The sequence below is a fragment of the Rhea pennata genome, chromosome 16 (assembly GCF_028389875.1).
Source record: "Rhea pennata isolate bPtePen1 chromosome 16, bPtePen1.pri, whole genome shotgun sequence".
Lineage (NCBI taxonomy): Eukaryota > Metazoa > Chordata > Aves > Rheiformes > Rheidae > Rhea > Rhea pennata.
This window is the reverse complement of record NC_084678.1, coordinates 16,190,906-16,204,457: the sequence shown is the minus strand read 5'-3', so window position 1 is coordinate 16,204,457 and position 13,552 is coordinate 16,190,906. Positions and strand designations below refer to the sequence as shown.

The 13,552-nt window shown below is 59.0% G+C and overlaps 1 protein-coding gene across 1 annotated transcript; it reads right to left on the bottom strand.

The window, feature by feature from the left end:
* Positions 1 to 3,321: 3,321 nt before the first annotated feature.
* Positions 3,322 to 7,337, bottom strand: PPDPF (pancreatic progenitor cell differentiation and proliferation factor). The gene is made up of 5 exons (XM_062589448.1): positions 7,224 to 7,337; positions 5,078 to 5,166; positions 4,166 to 4,243; positions 3,745 to 3,841; positions 3,322 to 3,646 (listed from the first exon to the last, which is right to left on the bottom strand). Exons 2-5 carry the CDS (start codon positions 5,130 to 5,132, stop codon positions 3,529 to 3,531), a joined length of 348 nt encoding a protein of 115 aa, XP_062445432.1. The 5' UTR covers positions 5,133 to 5,166; positions 7,224 to 7,337; the 3' UTR covers positions 3,322 to 3,528.
* Between the last annotated feature and the right edge of the window lie 6,215 nt (positions 7,338 to 13,552).

Sequence of the window (13,552 nt, the reverse complement as noted above, 5' to 3'; positions counted from 1 at the left end):
TTTCAAATATTTAGGTGGATGCCCATGTTTCCTTCAACAAGCTGTCTCAAGACGGCTGGGAAGTCTTCCACAGGTTCCTACTGGAATCTTGTACCCTCTTTTAAAACCAAATTACAAATATAAAGAGAGTTTTGCCAGTAACTGCTGCTCATGGTGGCTCCAAAGGCTCTGGGTGGTTGGTAGTTGGCTGTGGAGCCCCATGGGGATGCTGGGAAGAGCTGTGGGCATGGGCAGCTTTGGAAGCTCCAGGAGCCTCAGGTGGGACGTTCACACCCTGGGGAGATCCAGTGCTCTTGTTTTAAAGGGCCGAAACACAAATCGCTCTGTGGCGGCTCATTGCCTGGACTCCCCTTCTGCTCAGTGCAGATGTGTCTAGGGCTTGCAACAGCCCAGCCCAGGGTGGACACTGAAAGTAGATGAGGTGATGTGGTCTGGAGGAACCAGGGCTCGTGGAGAGCCCTGGCAGCTCTCACTGGTGGGACACGTACCCGGCCAAAGGCCACTGAGGCACCCGTTCAGCTGGGGTTTACCCCAGGACTTGGACACAGCTGCAGTGGGAGACCCCTTCGCAGCCTGGTCAAGTGTCCAACCGAGTGTGCTGCAGGGCTGTGCCCACAGGCAGGCACGTCCTGCTTCTCCTCCAGCTGGAGCTGGAGACTTCAGCAGCACCCAGAAGGTGACCAACGTATCGCGTGCTGAGAAGCAGCTCACCCACGACCAAAGCATGCAAGACAGGCCTGTTGCAGTAGGAAGGACAGCAAAGCTGCAGGTCTTGCTGCTACTAGATGGTGCTAAAAACTCAGAGGAAGGCAAAGGATGAGCGGGGGGGGGGGGGGGGGGAAGGGGGTGAAGTTTGCAAGGCTCAAAAATGCTCAGAAAGGCTCAATTCTGCCTGCCGCGACGGGCTCTGGCTCAGCATCGGGGCTGATTTCCCACCTCCCCCCGCCCCGACGCTTTCTGAAATGCTGCATCAGGAGTGCAGAGACCAAGCACATTTTAAAGGACAAATGGGCAAAACAAAGCCCGAGCTGTGTGGGGGCAAAGGGAATATTCTGTATTTACACAGCCCCGGGGCGAGGGAGACAACGACGAGCCCCCGGTGTCACCTCGCGCTGCCGGGACACCCCGGCCGCGCTGCGGGAGGCCTCCGCGGCGAGCGCCGGGCTCGGAGCAGGAACAGCCTGGCCAGCAGCCACACGCGCCTCTCGCCTCGCCGTGCCAGCGGATACCCAAGCTGGAAAAGGCAGCTCAGCTCCGCGGCAGCAATCCGCCCCACTGCCGACGGGGAGCTCCTGGGGCGCCCTCCCGGTGCACCAGCACCCAGCGCGGGGATGGCATGCTGAAGCTAGATATAATAATAATAATAATAATAATAATAATAATAATAAAAAATGGCACTGCCGCGATCCTGGGGGCCTTCCCGCGATCCGGCCTCCGGGTGAGCAAGTGAGGACGGAGCCTGAGGAGTCTCAGACGATTGCTCCCGGAGCGGCTCTGGCGAACACGTGCTCTCAGAGGCATTTCCACACCCTGGTTTCTGTCCCATCTGTGCTCTGTTTGTGGATTAAACTTGGCCTGCTGACATTAGAAAACAGTGTCAGTCTAACGCAGTGGATTTCAGCTGCAGAGCCGGAGTCTATTTTTAACATTGGCCTTTGCAAGGGGATGGGAGGAAGCGAGCTTCTGGAAGGGAAAAAAAAAGAAGGAAAAAAAAGCAACAAGACGCAGGAAATAAAAGCAAGTATTTTATCATCCCAGGTCTGCCTGAAGGGCTCCTCCTATGGCAAAGGAGCGGTGTGAGCGACAGCCAAGGCAGAATATAAAGCATGAGCCGTTTTTGCCTAAATATGTGAGTTAATCAACAGTGAAAGCCTTGGAAACGGGCACGAGGAGGCGGCTCAAGGAGTGGAAAGGAGAACGTCTGCCCCAGCGCGCAAGCACAGTGCTGGTAATCACACGCGCAAGGGGCTAACGGCCTGCGGGCGCGTTTTAATCCGCAGCCCCTGTGCCTGCAGGTCCCTAAAACAAACATCACGCGAAGCCGGGAGCCCTGTCGCTGCGCTAAAACGGGCAAAGCTCGCAAAACGCCTACGCAGGTTTTCACTAAGAAAGGAGAGATTTTGGGCCAGCGTACCCCCAAAAGGCCACGGCGGAGGCGAACAACCGCAAGGCACGGCCGCGGGGAGCCGCGCGGACCCTCCGCAGCGAGGAGGCTGCCCGGCGGGCTGCAAACCAGCCTGGCCCCGGCGCCCGCGGACCGTCCCGAGCCGGGCGCCCGAGGCGGCTGGCTCCGTGCCCGCCCCACGTTTCGCCGCGGACACGTCTCCGCAGGGCGGGCGGCGCTGCCCGGACGCCTTCCCCCGGCGCCGGAGGGGGGCAAAGCCACACGCACGACACCCGCATCTCGGGGCAAAGCTCGCAGAAGACACTTTTGCTAGCAGAAAGGAGCTGCAAAGCTAGAAGTGACCCGGGAGGCATTTTGCAGCGCAGGCAAAAGCAGAACCGCCCCCGCCGGCCTTTCCTCTGCCCAGCGAGGCAGCCTGCTGGGCGCCGCATTAACGCACAACTTCGCCCTTTGCCTGCTGCCCCGGCGTGATGTCACGGGTGCAAAGTCACCGCTCGGTGCTCCCGGCTGACCCCCAGCCTCCCGTCACCCGGCGGCACAGCGCCAGGGGCCGGCAACGCTCCCTGCTCCCGGGACGGGCACAGCTCCCGCGCAGACCGTGTCCCCCCCCCCCCACCACCCCAAAGCCAAGCCCCACACAGTGGAAACTGCAGAGCATCAGGAATTTGCATCCTTAAATGTACTCGCGCCAGGGTTTTGCTTGCCTGCAACGCGACCTGGGACCTTGCCCCTCTTGCACGCGGCGGACCAGCAGGTTCTTGTTTTCTTGGTGCTTTGTCAGGCGTCTCATGCTGAACCACCCCCCGAGTTACCGTCCAACGCCGGCACCAAGCTGCCGCCCCGCACCTCCGTCAGAGCAGGCTCAGGCCAGGCAGCACCTTGCACCGCGGGCGCAGGCGCGTCGGACCCGGGAGCAGGGCAGCGCTGCGGCACCAGCTCGCGTTAACGCCGCTAAACCGGCCCGATGCCAACCCACCGGGCCAAGGCGAGAGGGAAGGGTGGCAGCAGGCGTCTGCGGCTTCACCGCGCTGCAACCTCCTCCTGGCTCAGAGCCGCGACAAAACCCACCGGGGCATCACGAGCGACGCTCGTCTCCGGATGCAGGAGCAGCTGGGGACTGCACCGCCTCCGAGGCGGCGGCCTGGCCCCGCGGGCACCCAAATCCCCCCGCGCCGGGCGAAGAACAGCTCAGAGCATTTTAAAAGGCTGCTCGAGTTTATTAGTTGCCATCGCACAAGTAAACAAACACATTACCGAGTCCGTAAGGAAAGAAAGCGGCATTACAAAACAGTAAAAAGGCTGGTGTAGAATTTTTTTTTTTTTTTTGGTTTTTCTTGCTTTTTCTTAGAAGCCGGCATCGGTGACCCAGAGCAGCGCCCGCTCCGCGGAGGTGGGAGAGCAGCTCACGCCGAGGGCCCGGCGCGGGGCTGGCTGGGCTCGCTGGCGTGGCGCTTCCTGCCGCCGGCCGGCACCGTGCCGCAGGCCAAGCCGGCGCCGGCCGCCGGCGCGGCGGCTCCCAGGCTGCAAGGCAGAGCGGGCAGCGGGTCACGCCGACGCCGGGGGGGGGGGGGCTCGGCGCTCCAGCGGAAGCCCCGCGGGAGCAGCCGCTCGGCACTCACCTCTCCGGGGACTCCGACACCGTGGTCATGGCCGGGTGAGTCACCTTCCCGAAGAAGAAGCTGGCCCACCAGTGACCCGGGTCTGACTTGGGGAGACCTAGGAGACAGCGCGTGGCCGGCGGGCGCGCATCAGCCCCGCTCCCGCGCCCCAGGTACCGCTCCACCCTCATCCCGCAGCACGCGCGAAGGTTGGGCAAGATTTGCAGTTCATTGAGAAAAGCAAGGCGAAATAGGACTCGGTGCGTGGCGCCTCCACCAGCGCTTTTATCCAACGCGCGTGGATTTTCAAACGCAGGACGGTCCCGCCGGGATCCCTAGGGGAGGCAGCTCACGGCAGCCCGCAAAACCCAAGGCATCCGCGGCAGAACGGCCTCGGGAGCTCCCGCTCGGAAAAGCGCGGCGCCGGCGCGGCGGCACTCACCCGGCGGGTGCGGGATGACCTCGCCGGCGTAGTCCGAGCTGCCGCAGGAGCTGTTGCTCGATGTCGAACTCAGGCGCCCTGGGGGCGAGAGCGGGGCGTCAGAGCCGCCCCCAGCCCTCGGCACCTCCGGCCGCTGCTGCTGCCGCGCCGCGAGACCCGATGCCCGGCGGGCTGCGGCCAGCCCTGGGCACGCGGCTTGCTCCCATCGCCAGCTCCAGTATTTGCCCAGCTTTAATGCCAAGCCGATAAAACGCTAGGAAGGAAACACTGGGGAGATTACAAACTGGCCAGAAAAGCATGAGTGCAGGAAAAAATTCCATTCCAAGGACATTACTTAATGGCCTTGCGTTTGCACGTGACACTTGGGAATCACAGAATGGTTGAGGTCGGAAGGGACCTCTGGAGATCACCTCGTCCAACCCCCCTGCGCACACAGGGTCACCTAGAGCCACTACCAACACCCCAAGGCCAGGAGGTTGCAGATTTCTGCAAATAATCTGCCCTAATCCACGCAGTTTTAGTCTGACTGCTGAAAGCCTGTTACTAGTTCCAGTGGAGGGGAGTATTTTACTTCCTTTCGGTTTCAGCAACTCATTAAAGCAGAAAGTCTCTCCCCTGGAGAGGCACCAATAGCGGCCGTTCCCCGGACTGGTTCTGCAGCTTCTCCAGAGACCTCAACTCCCCAGGCAATAGCGCAGCTGCGTTTTCAGCTGTCCCCTCCCCACACCTCCAACCTCAATGAGGAGCACAGGACCTTGCAAGACCCACGCGCAGCTGACGGACAGCTAAGGCCACCAGCCCTCGCGGGGCCGAAAGCCTCCTCTGTGCAGCAGCACCACCTCCTCGAAGGAGCCCCGGCAGAGCAAAGCACCCGCTTCCCCGCACGGCGCCAGCTCGAGCCATCGCTCTTACTCCTGTAGTAGTTGTGTGTTGCCATGAGCGAGCCGCTTGATGGGATTGCTGCCATGTTGCTGGGCTCCGGTCTGGTGCAGATCTAAAAGCTGTAAGAAAAAGGACAGCGGTCGAGGTCGTGCCCGTTTGCTTCGGTACAGACTGGGCAGAAACCCACCGCCCCCGAGCTGCAGCAGCACGAGAAAGCTGCAAGGCAGTTTAAATAGCACCAGCACGACCTCTCCTGCAAGAAGCGCAGTATCTGTGATCTTCGAAGCAACGCTGCACTGTGCACAGAGCCTAATACTTACAGGGCTGCTTGCAGGTTAAACCCACAGCTGGAGAGCTCCAGCGCAGAGCTACATGCTAAACCCAACTAATTCCCTCAAAAACAACCGCCTGCGCCGAGGAGGGAGACCTGGCACCTCCATGAGCAGCTCCTTCCCCAACCAGGTGCGGACGTTTGGCCTCGCTGCAGAATTGCGCTTACTTTTGCTGTATCAACAGCCCGGAGTTACGAAATCTCCGAACGACGTTGCGTAAGCGCGCGGCGCCGGGACGCGCCGGCCCCGGCACGACGCCCGGGCACGCGCTCCGCTCCGCGGCACCTCCTCCCCTCACCCCACCCCGGCCGCGGGCAGCAGCGATTCCCCTGCAGTCTGTTGGCATTAACACCCCGGGGGCTGCTCCCACCGGGGCTGGGGTCCGGCCGGACTCGTCCCCGGCACCCGGAAAGGCCCCAGCCTGCGCCAGCAGCGCGCACCGGATCCGCACTTCGGGATCATCCTGGTATAAACCACTTTGAGTGCAAAAATATTGACTTTTCTCCGGTCTCACCCTACAACCTCACCCAGCTCAGAAGAGGCCAGAGCGAGGAAGTCGCTGGTGCTGGGCGCCAGCCAGGCGCAGCAGAGGCAACCCAGCGCCCGGCACCCCTGCCGCCCCCTCCGCAAAGCTCCGGCTCAGGCCTCCCCCTGCGCCAGAAAAAGAGGCTTTTCTCTCTCTACTGCTGACCCACTTTGGTGGGTTTCCTGCTGCTCAATGCCTCCCACACGCGTGTGCCCCCCACAGCCCCCATGCCATGAGCACACCAGGTGGAAGCGAGGCGGGAAACTGAGGCACAGGCTTGTCCGCCCCGAGGGAGCCCACGGTGAGGCAGGCCCTAACCCAAAGGGCAGCCGAGGCCAGGTCAGACCCCTGGACCTGCTGGGTGCCCTGAGCCAGGGCAGAACAAAAGCCCCCACCTCGGGGTGCCCCGAAGGCCCGCTCGGCACGGAGCCACCACACACCACCAAAGGCTCGTGGATGGAGGAGAGGGCTAAAGAGGCAGCGGGTTCTCCTGCTCCCTGAATCATGCACGGTGCTGCCTGCATTGCAAGGGTGAGATGTGCAGCGCCGAGCACCAGGAACGGCGTCCAGCACAGCGTGCTGAACCGAGCACCGCCAGCACCGTGTGCAGCGCCGAGCACCGTGTGTAACCCAAAGCACCTCCAACAGCCCCCAGTGCCCTGTGCAGCACCAAGCACCTCTGGCAGCCCCGCGTAGCACCGAGCACCTCGAGCACCCTCAACAGCCCCCGGCACCCTGCACAGCACTGAGCACCTCCGGCAGCCCCCAGCACCCTGTGCAGCACCAAGCACCTCCAGCAGCCCCCAGCACAGCCAATAGCTCCCAGCCCTGTGTGCAGCACCAAGCACTTCCAGCAACACCGGGCACCTCCGGCAGCCCCCAGCACCCTGTGCAACCCCAAGACCGCCAACAGCCCCCAGCACCCTGTGCAACCCCAAGCACCATCAGCAGCCCCCAGCACCCTGTGCAACCCCAAGCACTTCCAGCAGCACCTGGCACCCTGTGCAACCCCAAGCATCGTCAACAACCCCCAGCACCCTGTGCAACCCCCAGCACTTCCAGCAGCACCCAGCACCCCGTGCAGCACCGAGCACCACCAATAGCTCCCAGCACAGTGTGCAACACCAAGCTCTTCCAGCAGCACCCCGTGCAGCACCGAGCACCCCCGGCAACCCCCCGCACCACCAATAGCTCCCAGCACTGTGTGCAACACCAAGCACTTCCAGCAGCACCCCGTGCAGCATCGAGCACCCCCGGCAGCCCCCAGCCCCCCGTGCAGCGCCGAGCATCCCCGGCCGCGCCCCGGCCCCCCGCGCACCTGGGTGGGAAGGAAGGAGGGGGAAGGCGGCGGCGGCGGCGCTAGGACCGCGGGGCCCTCGGCGGCGGCGCCGCCCGGGGAGCGCTGGCGTCCGCGTCCGCCCGGCACGGCCTGGGACGCGGCGCTGCCGGCCCCGCCCCACCCCGCCCCTTATATCCCCTCGGGCCCCGCCCACGCAGCGCGCCGCCGCCAATGGGGCTCCGAGGTGTGAGGCTCCGCCCCTCTGCTCTGTCCCGGGAGGGGGCGGGGCCTCCGGACTCCGCCCCCTGTCCCCGCCCCCACCCGCGAGGGGCCCGTGCGCAGCGCCGAGCACCCGCGGGGCGGCTGGCGGGGAGCGGCGTTAATGCAGGGAAAAAACAACCCCAACCAGCAAAAACAAAGCAAAACAAATCAAACAACCCCCGCCGGGAGGTGGTTCCCGCCTGGCTGATAAAAAGTGCGATGCTCTCCCTAGAAATCTCCTGTCGCCGGGTGCCTCTCACCCCTCGGCACGTGGATTGCTGGGGCTACTCTTGTCCCAGGCAAAACAGGAGGAAGGAAAAGAAAAAGAAAAATATATATGCACAAATCTGTACGTACAAATGTATATTTTTATATATAAAATATGCACGCATATACAAAAAATACCATTAAAACTTTAATAGTTAACATTTATTATTAAAAGTTAAACCTTGAAATGCAGCCTAAAAATATCACCATCCCTGGAAAGTTTAAGAATTGAAATATGTGATGCTGTTCAGTATTTTGTTAATATTTAGTGAAAATATAGTGAAAACAATAAACACGCTGTCTGGTGACCACTTTACGTAACATGGCATTGAGAGCGAGCCAAGAAAGCCTTTCTTCTGAAATGCTTGCTCTGCAGTCCTGGGGGAAAAAAAAGACAAAAAAGTCCCTTAACACAGTTTAATATTTGAAACTTTGTGAGAGAAAAGGATTTTTAAAATTTCAAGCAAAATATACCTGATCCAGCCACATTTAGAATTAATCATTAATAAATGAAACTTGAAGGGCTACTGAACTGCCTTGGCTGTATCGGTTGTATGTAAGAAAGCTTCACCGGAGAAGAAAAAGCCTGGGCTCCACCGGCGCTGAAGCACAGCTCCTCGACGCTTGGACACCAGTACGGTACGCTGGATAAATAAATAAAATACTTCAAATAAATATTGCTAAAATGCCAGAAGCGTTGGTCCAAACCCCAAAATACAGGGCGCGGAGAGCCTTGGTGCCTGGGTCTCGAGAAATTTATCTGCCCCCGAAGGAAAAGAAAGGAAAGCCTAAACTTTGGGGGCTGCAGAGTAGCTGGGCAGGATTTATGGAGCCGAGCCGAGACTCCGGTTTGGTTTCCTAGGGCGAAGCCCATGTGGGCAGCTTGAGGAGAAGATAAATTTCATTTATATCGATCAAGAATCAATAGCTTTCAAAGCAGGTGGACGATGAGATTCAGACAGATGCGCTTTTCGATTTTCCTCAAATTACAGCTGAGTTTACTGCGACTCTCTGTACAGTCTGCTTTTGAGCAATATTTTTCTTTTTTTTTCTTTCTTTTTTTTTTTTAATCTGGCTCTCTGGGCTCCGTGTCACAGCTGGCAGCCGGCTCGCGTGACCTCCTGGTCGTGTGCGCAGCTGGGACACGGGACACAGCCGTGTCCTTGGCGAAAACAGCCGGGAGGTGACAAAGGGTGCAGGGCTGAGCGGTGGCGGCGGCGCGTCCCGAAGGAGCGACGTTCTCCTTTCCTCCGGACAAAATTAAATTTCTCTCCTTTTGGACCCCAACGGGAAGGACATGTTGCCAGGAAAAAAAAAAGCTCTAAACCCACAGAAACGCTGGCTCTAGTATGACCCCCCCGAACCGCTCGCCGGTCCCCCCCAAACCAGGGGAACAGGGGAAACGCCGGGAAAACGCCTGCCGTTCCTGTCTTGCAGAAACCACTCGAGGAGCTGGTCGGGATTCGTGTTTCTGCAGACAACTCTTAGGCCAGTGCCTCCGTTGCAGGAGGGAGGGGGGCGATCCGGCTGCCGCTCGGTGCTGCGGAACATGCAAACCCATCGCTGGCTAGTGCAATTCCGCAGGCTTTGATGAGGGCGAGTTCAGCAGTGAAGTTGCTCATTAGTCTCTCCCTTTGGATGCAGCTGAAGCTTATGTTCTTAGCCAGACACTTCCATTAACAGCCCTTTACCTATGGAGACCAGAAGATACGGGCAGCCAGGGCTCTTCCAGCTGAGGTTTGATGAGGAACGCTGTGCCCCGGCTCACCACGGGCTTTTCGCGACCCGCAGACATGCGCCGCCCGGCCTCCCTAAGGAAACACGGCCGACATGCCCATATTCCCCTCCCCTCGAGCCGGGAAAGGTTTTGCGACGTGCAGCCGTCTGTCCGGGCTGCTCCTCGGCTCAGCAGAGAGTCGGATGGAGCAGCGCGGTTTTCTTCCGCGCGGCCTCTTTTTGGTCAACCGCGTCTCGGGGGAGCGCGGAGGAACAGAGCAGCAACATCCTAATAACGGGGGGGAAGGGGAAGAGCGGAGAAGGGGTTAAAGCTGTCGGGGGAAAGCGCGGCTTGGCGGCCGCGCGAGCCCGAGCCCGCAGGAGCCATTCGCCCTGAGCAGGGCGCCGCCGGACGCCGTCCCCAGCCGGCCGGGCTGCTCGGGGAGCTTGGTGTCACCGGCGAGGTTTATTTTCAAACCTCCCGCTCACGTTTAGTGGGATCAGCAGCACGTGCTGCTGCCGGATCTCGGACCCTTCCCTGCTTCTCCCTTGCTCCTTCGTCAGCGCTGCTGGCCCGCCTCAAAGGCCATCCCGAATCCTGGTGTAAATACACACTAAAATCCGCTGCTGTTACACCCAGAAATCCATCCCCTAACAGCTGATATTTTACTTAAACACGAATTCCTTCCCCGTGTCCCCAGCAGCAGCACTTGGCGTCGCCCCGCGACGAGCATCGCGCAGAAGAGCCGCGGTGGCCGGTTTCCCGGTTCTTTGACCGTGACCGGTTTGGGCAGAGAGTAGTAACTGCTGCAACATCGGGGTGCAAAGGCAGGAGGGGTGTGGAGGGAGCTGAAACCCTGATCGTGCAAAGATGGAAACCAAGAGCCATCGTCCCTTCCCTGCCCGTCACGGGGCAGCAGCTGCCCAAGCCTCTCTGGCCGCTGGGCCGGCGCCTGCTGCGCAAGGGGATGCAGAAAACAGCACCAGGCCCCACGTTTCTCCTTTTCAAGGCAAATATCCCTCTCGCTTTGAAAGAGAGAGGAAAATAACAGCTTTTGCCCTTGGGAGATGCTCAAAGAGGTCATCTGTGGCAGCCACGCAATGTGGTTTTCTGGTCCAGGCCTGGAGACCGTCCGCGCCGCCGGCGGCCCGGCCGGCAGGGTTTCCGGGAAGCCGTGCCGTCGGGCATCCCCCGCGGCTGACGCCCGCCCTGCTGAAAACGCCGCCTTCCAGCTGAGAGCTGATGCGTCTGATAGCGGCAAAAATGCAACAGCTCAGCGAGCTGAGCGCGTTGCTCACGGGAACGAACACCCCCGGCGAGAGGGCGAATTCAGACAGGCAGCCTGCGGTGTTTGCAGCCCAGTTACATACAAATCACAGAGACTGCGGATTACTCACTCTCCCCAGCGCACCATGCTGGGCCTTTCAGGGAAAAAAAAAATCTCATTTACTATGTGAATTTTAGCAGAGCTTAAAGAAGCTGTGGGCTGTGGGCTTGGGATCCAGAAAGGGGGAGCCGGCGGGAGCCGTTGCCGCTGCTCTGGGCACGGCTTGGCATCGGCTCTTGCCCGCAGCACGCAGGAAGCAGTGCCGTCCAGACGGGAGTCCCCGTTTGCTCCAGTGATCCCGAATCATTTGGCGCTGGCTTTTTGCTAGGCTAAAAGAAGGGTGGGGGTACCAGAGACAGAATAGGATGCATGGGAATGGTTTCGCCTGCCACTGGGAGCCGTTCCCGAGCCAGATGGATGGAGACAAGGCATTAAACTTCCAGCCGCTCCTGGATTTTGGCTGTGCGGGTTTATTTTTTTGTGCCTAGCTGAGCATTTACAGACAGATCAGCAGTATTTTGCAGGTGCTTGGTCAAGCACTGTGGGGAAGTGGTTCCCCTCCGGCATGCAAATAACGCCAAGCGCTTGATGATCCAAAGGGATCGAACGTGTTCGATGGGAAACCCTTTGCTCCGGAGCCAGAAGGCCCGCGGGACGCCGGCGGACCTCGGCGGACAGCTATGGCTTTAAGCCTCGCGGAGGCTGGGCGTCGCGCAGCTTGACCTAGCCCAGATTAGCCAGGTCTGACGGCGCTCTATCCTTTCCGTGCCCCGGACTATTTATAGTCTGACGGGCTGTCAGGCTCCGTTTCATTGCAGAAATAAGATGCACGCTCCGGGCAGGCTCTGGCCCCGTTTCCGTAGGTGCCGGGCGATTGCCAGCAAGGCAGTCTGGACGCCACGGCGCTCCACCTCGTCAGCCAAAGCAGCCATGAAACCGCAGACCAGCCTTGCTGATCGGGAAGGATAATTCACCTGCGCTCCCTGAGCGGCGCTGGGATGGCAGCCAGCTTCACGGGATGCTGCTCGTCCGAGTCTCGTGGCTTCAGACGGGCCGTGGGCTCCCCGATGCTCTCGTGGATGCGTCCTTCAAGGCTACGTGCCATGCTATTTGATGTTCCCAAGATGCACTCTCCATTTCTCTTTCCCTTGTCTGGGGAAAAGGGTAAAAATTCAAACCAGCTATCTTTGCTGGAGAAAAAAAAGAATAAAATGGAGGCCCATCACACCCTCTCTGTCTCCCTGGGCTTGCAAGAAGATGGGCCCTGGGTTTTGCTCTATCCTTTGACTTCAGTGAAGGCCAAAGATGTCACCAGTGGACACAGCCTGGGTCCCACCTAGGGCAATCCCCAGGCTGCCTCCTTGCATAGACAGGGGAGAGATTGTTCTTGGCAAAGCGCTAAAACACGGGCAGGCAGAACAAGGAGCTCAGAGACGCGGAGCAGGAGGCATTCCCGTGTGGCGTGGTCCCCCCAGAGCTGGGCAGCACCAAGGGGCTGAAGGAGCCTCAGTGGGTATTTGGCCATGCCAAGATTTCACTAAAGGTTAAAGTTAAACCATATCGGGCACCAACGTGGCAGCAAAACCCCAGGCACTGGGGTACCCAAACCTGTGGCAACTCCGATGCTCCCAGCAAGGAACAGCTCCGAGTGAGTCCCTTTAAACATGGCCTGTGGCCTTCCTTTAGGAAGTTTCTTTTTACTTTTTTGGACAGTCAGTGAATTATATTTTGCACAAGGAATGCTGCATAAAACCAAAGGATATCTTCCCTATCATGTTATATTTCTAAGAAAATGCCACATTCAGAAAAAAACCTGAGTGTCCCTTTAAATGTTAATAAGAGGTTAATAGGCGATGTGAAGTTTTTAACTCTTAGCCTAGGAAGGTAACAGTATCTGATTTAGTTGCTAAGGTCACTGAAACATGGCCTAGACCACAACATTTTTCTGCACTGTTACATAGCTTAATTCAAAGTTACCTTTCTTTTGACCTATACTTGGCCTCAGGACACAGAAGATTTTGCATTAGCCTTTTAATTGCACAGCTGATGCAGGGCATGAATTTTCTGGCCATTACGTGATGCATTTTTATGCAAAGGAAGTATCATGGCACTGCAGAGGAAAAAACGACTTCTAGTTTCCTTGTTTCCCTAGAACGTGAACCCCATCTCATGTTAAATGAAATGGTGTCAACAAGCTTCAGGTACTTGAGTAACCAATACACATGCTGAGTGAACACAGATGCAGGAACATGCTTTGATTTACTTGCTCCATGCTTTACTGTTCGCTGCTGTGCACATTTGTGCTGATTTTTTTAACGACAGATGTGGAATGTCAGTGTTCTCCTTTTTGTCTAACAGACTTGGGGCAGTTATGGCATTAGTTAAACCCAAGTCAGCTTTGCCCTCTACATACGTCTCATTTCAAGACTGGCAAACGGAGGCCCGGGGGAGGAGGACGACCTGGCCGGGATTAGATGGCTAAGGAGAGGCAGGAAGCGAAAAGCTGGAGCCCTGGGACCAGGTCCCTCCGCTCTAGCATCGAAGAGGGGGATGCGAACGTCAGCCCGGGTCGGCCCGCGCAGAGCCCCCCTATCCCGGCGCGGCCGGCGAACGCAGCCCTCGCAGCCTGGCCTGGCTGCGGGACGGGGCGAGGGCCACTCCGGCCACCGCTCCCACGCCAGCCCCTTCCCTCCACCCCCGGGCTGTCGTGTGTGTGTGTGGGGGGGGGTCCAGCCATCTCCCACCCGTGCTGTAATCTTCCAGACCTCCACCATCCCGTCGTTTTCCTCACATTCC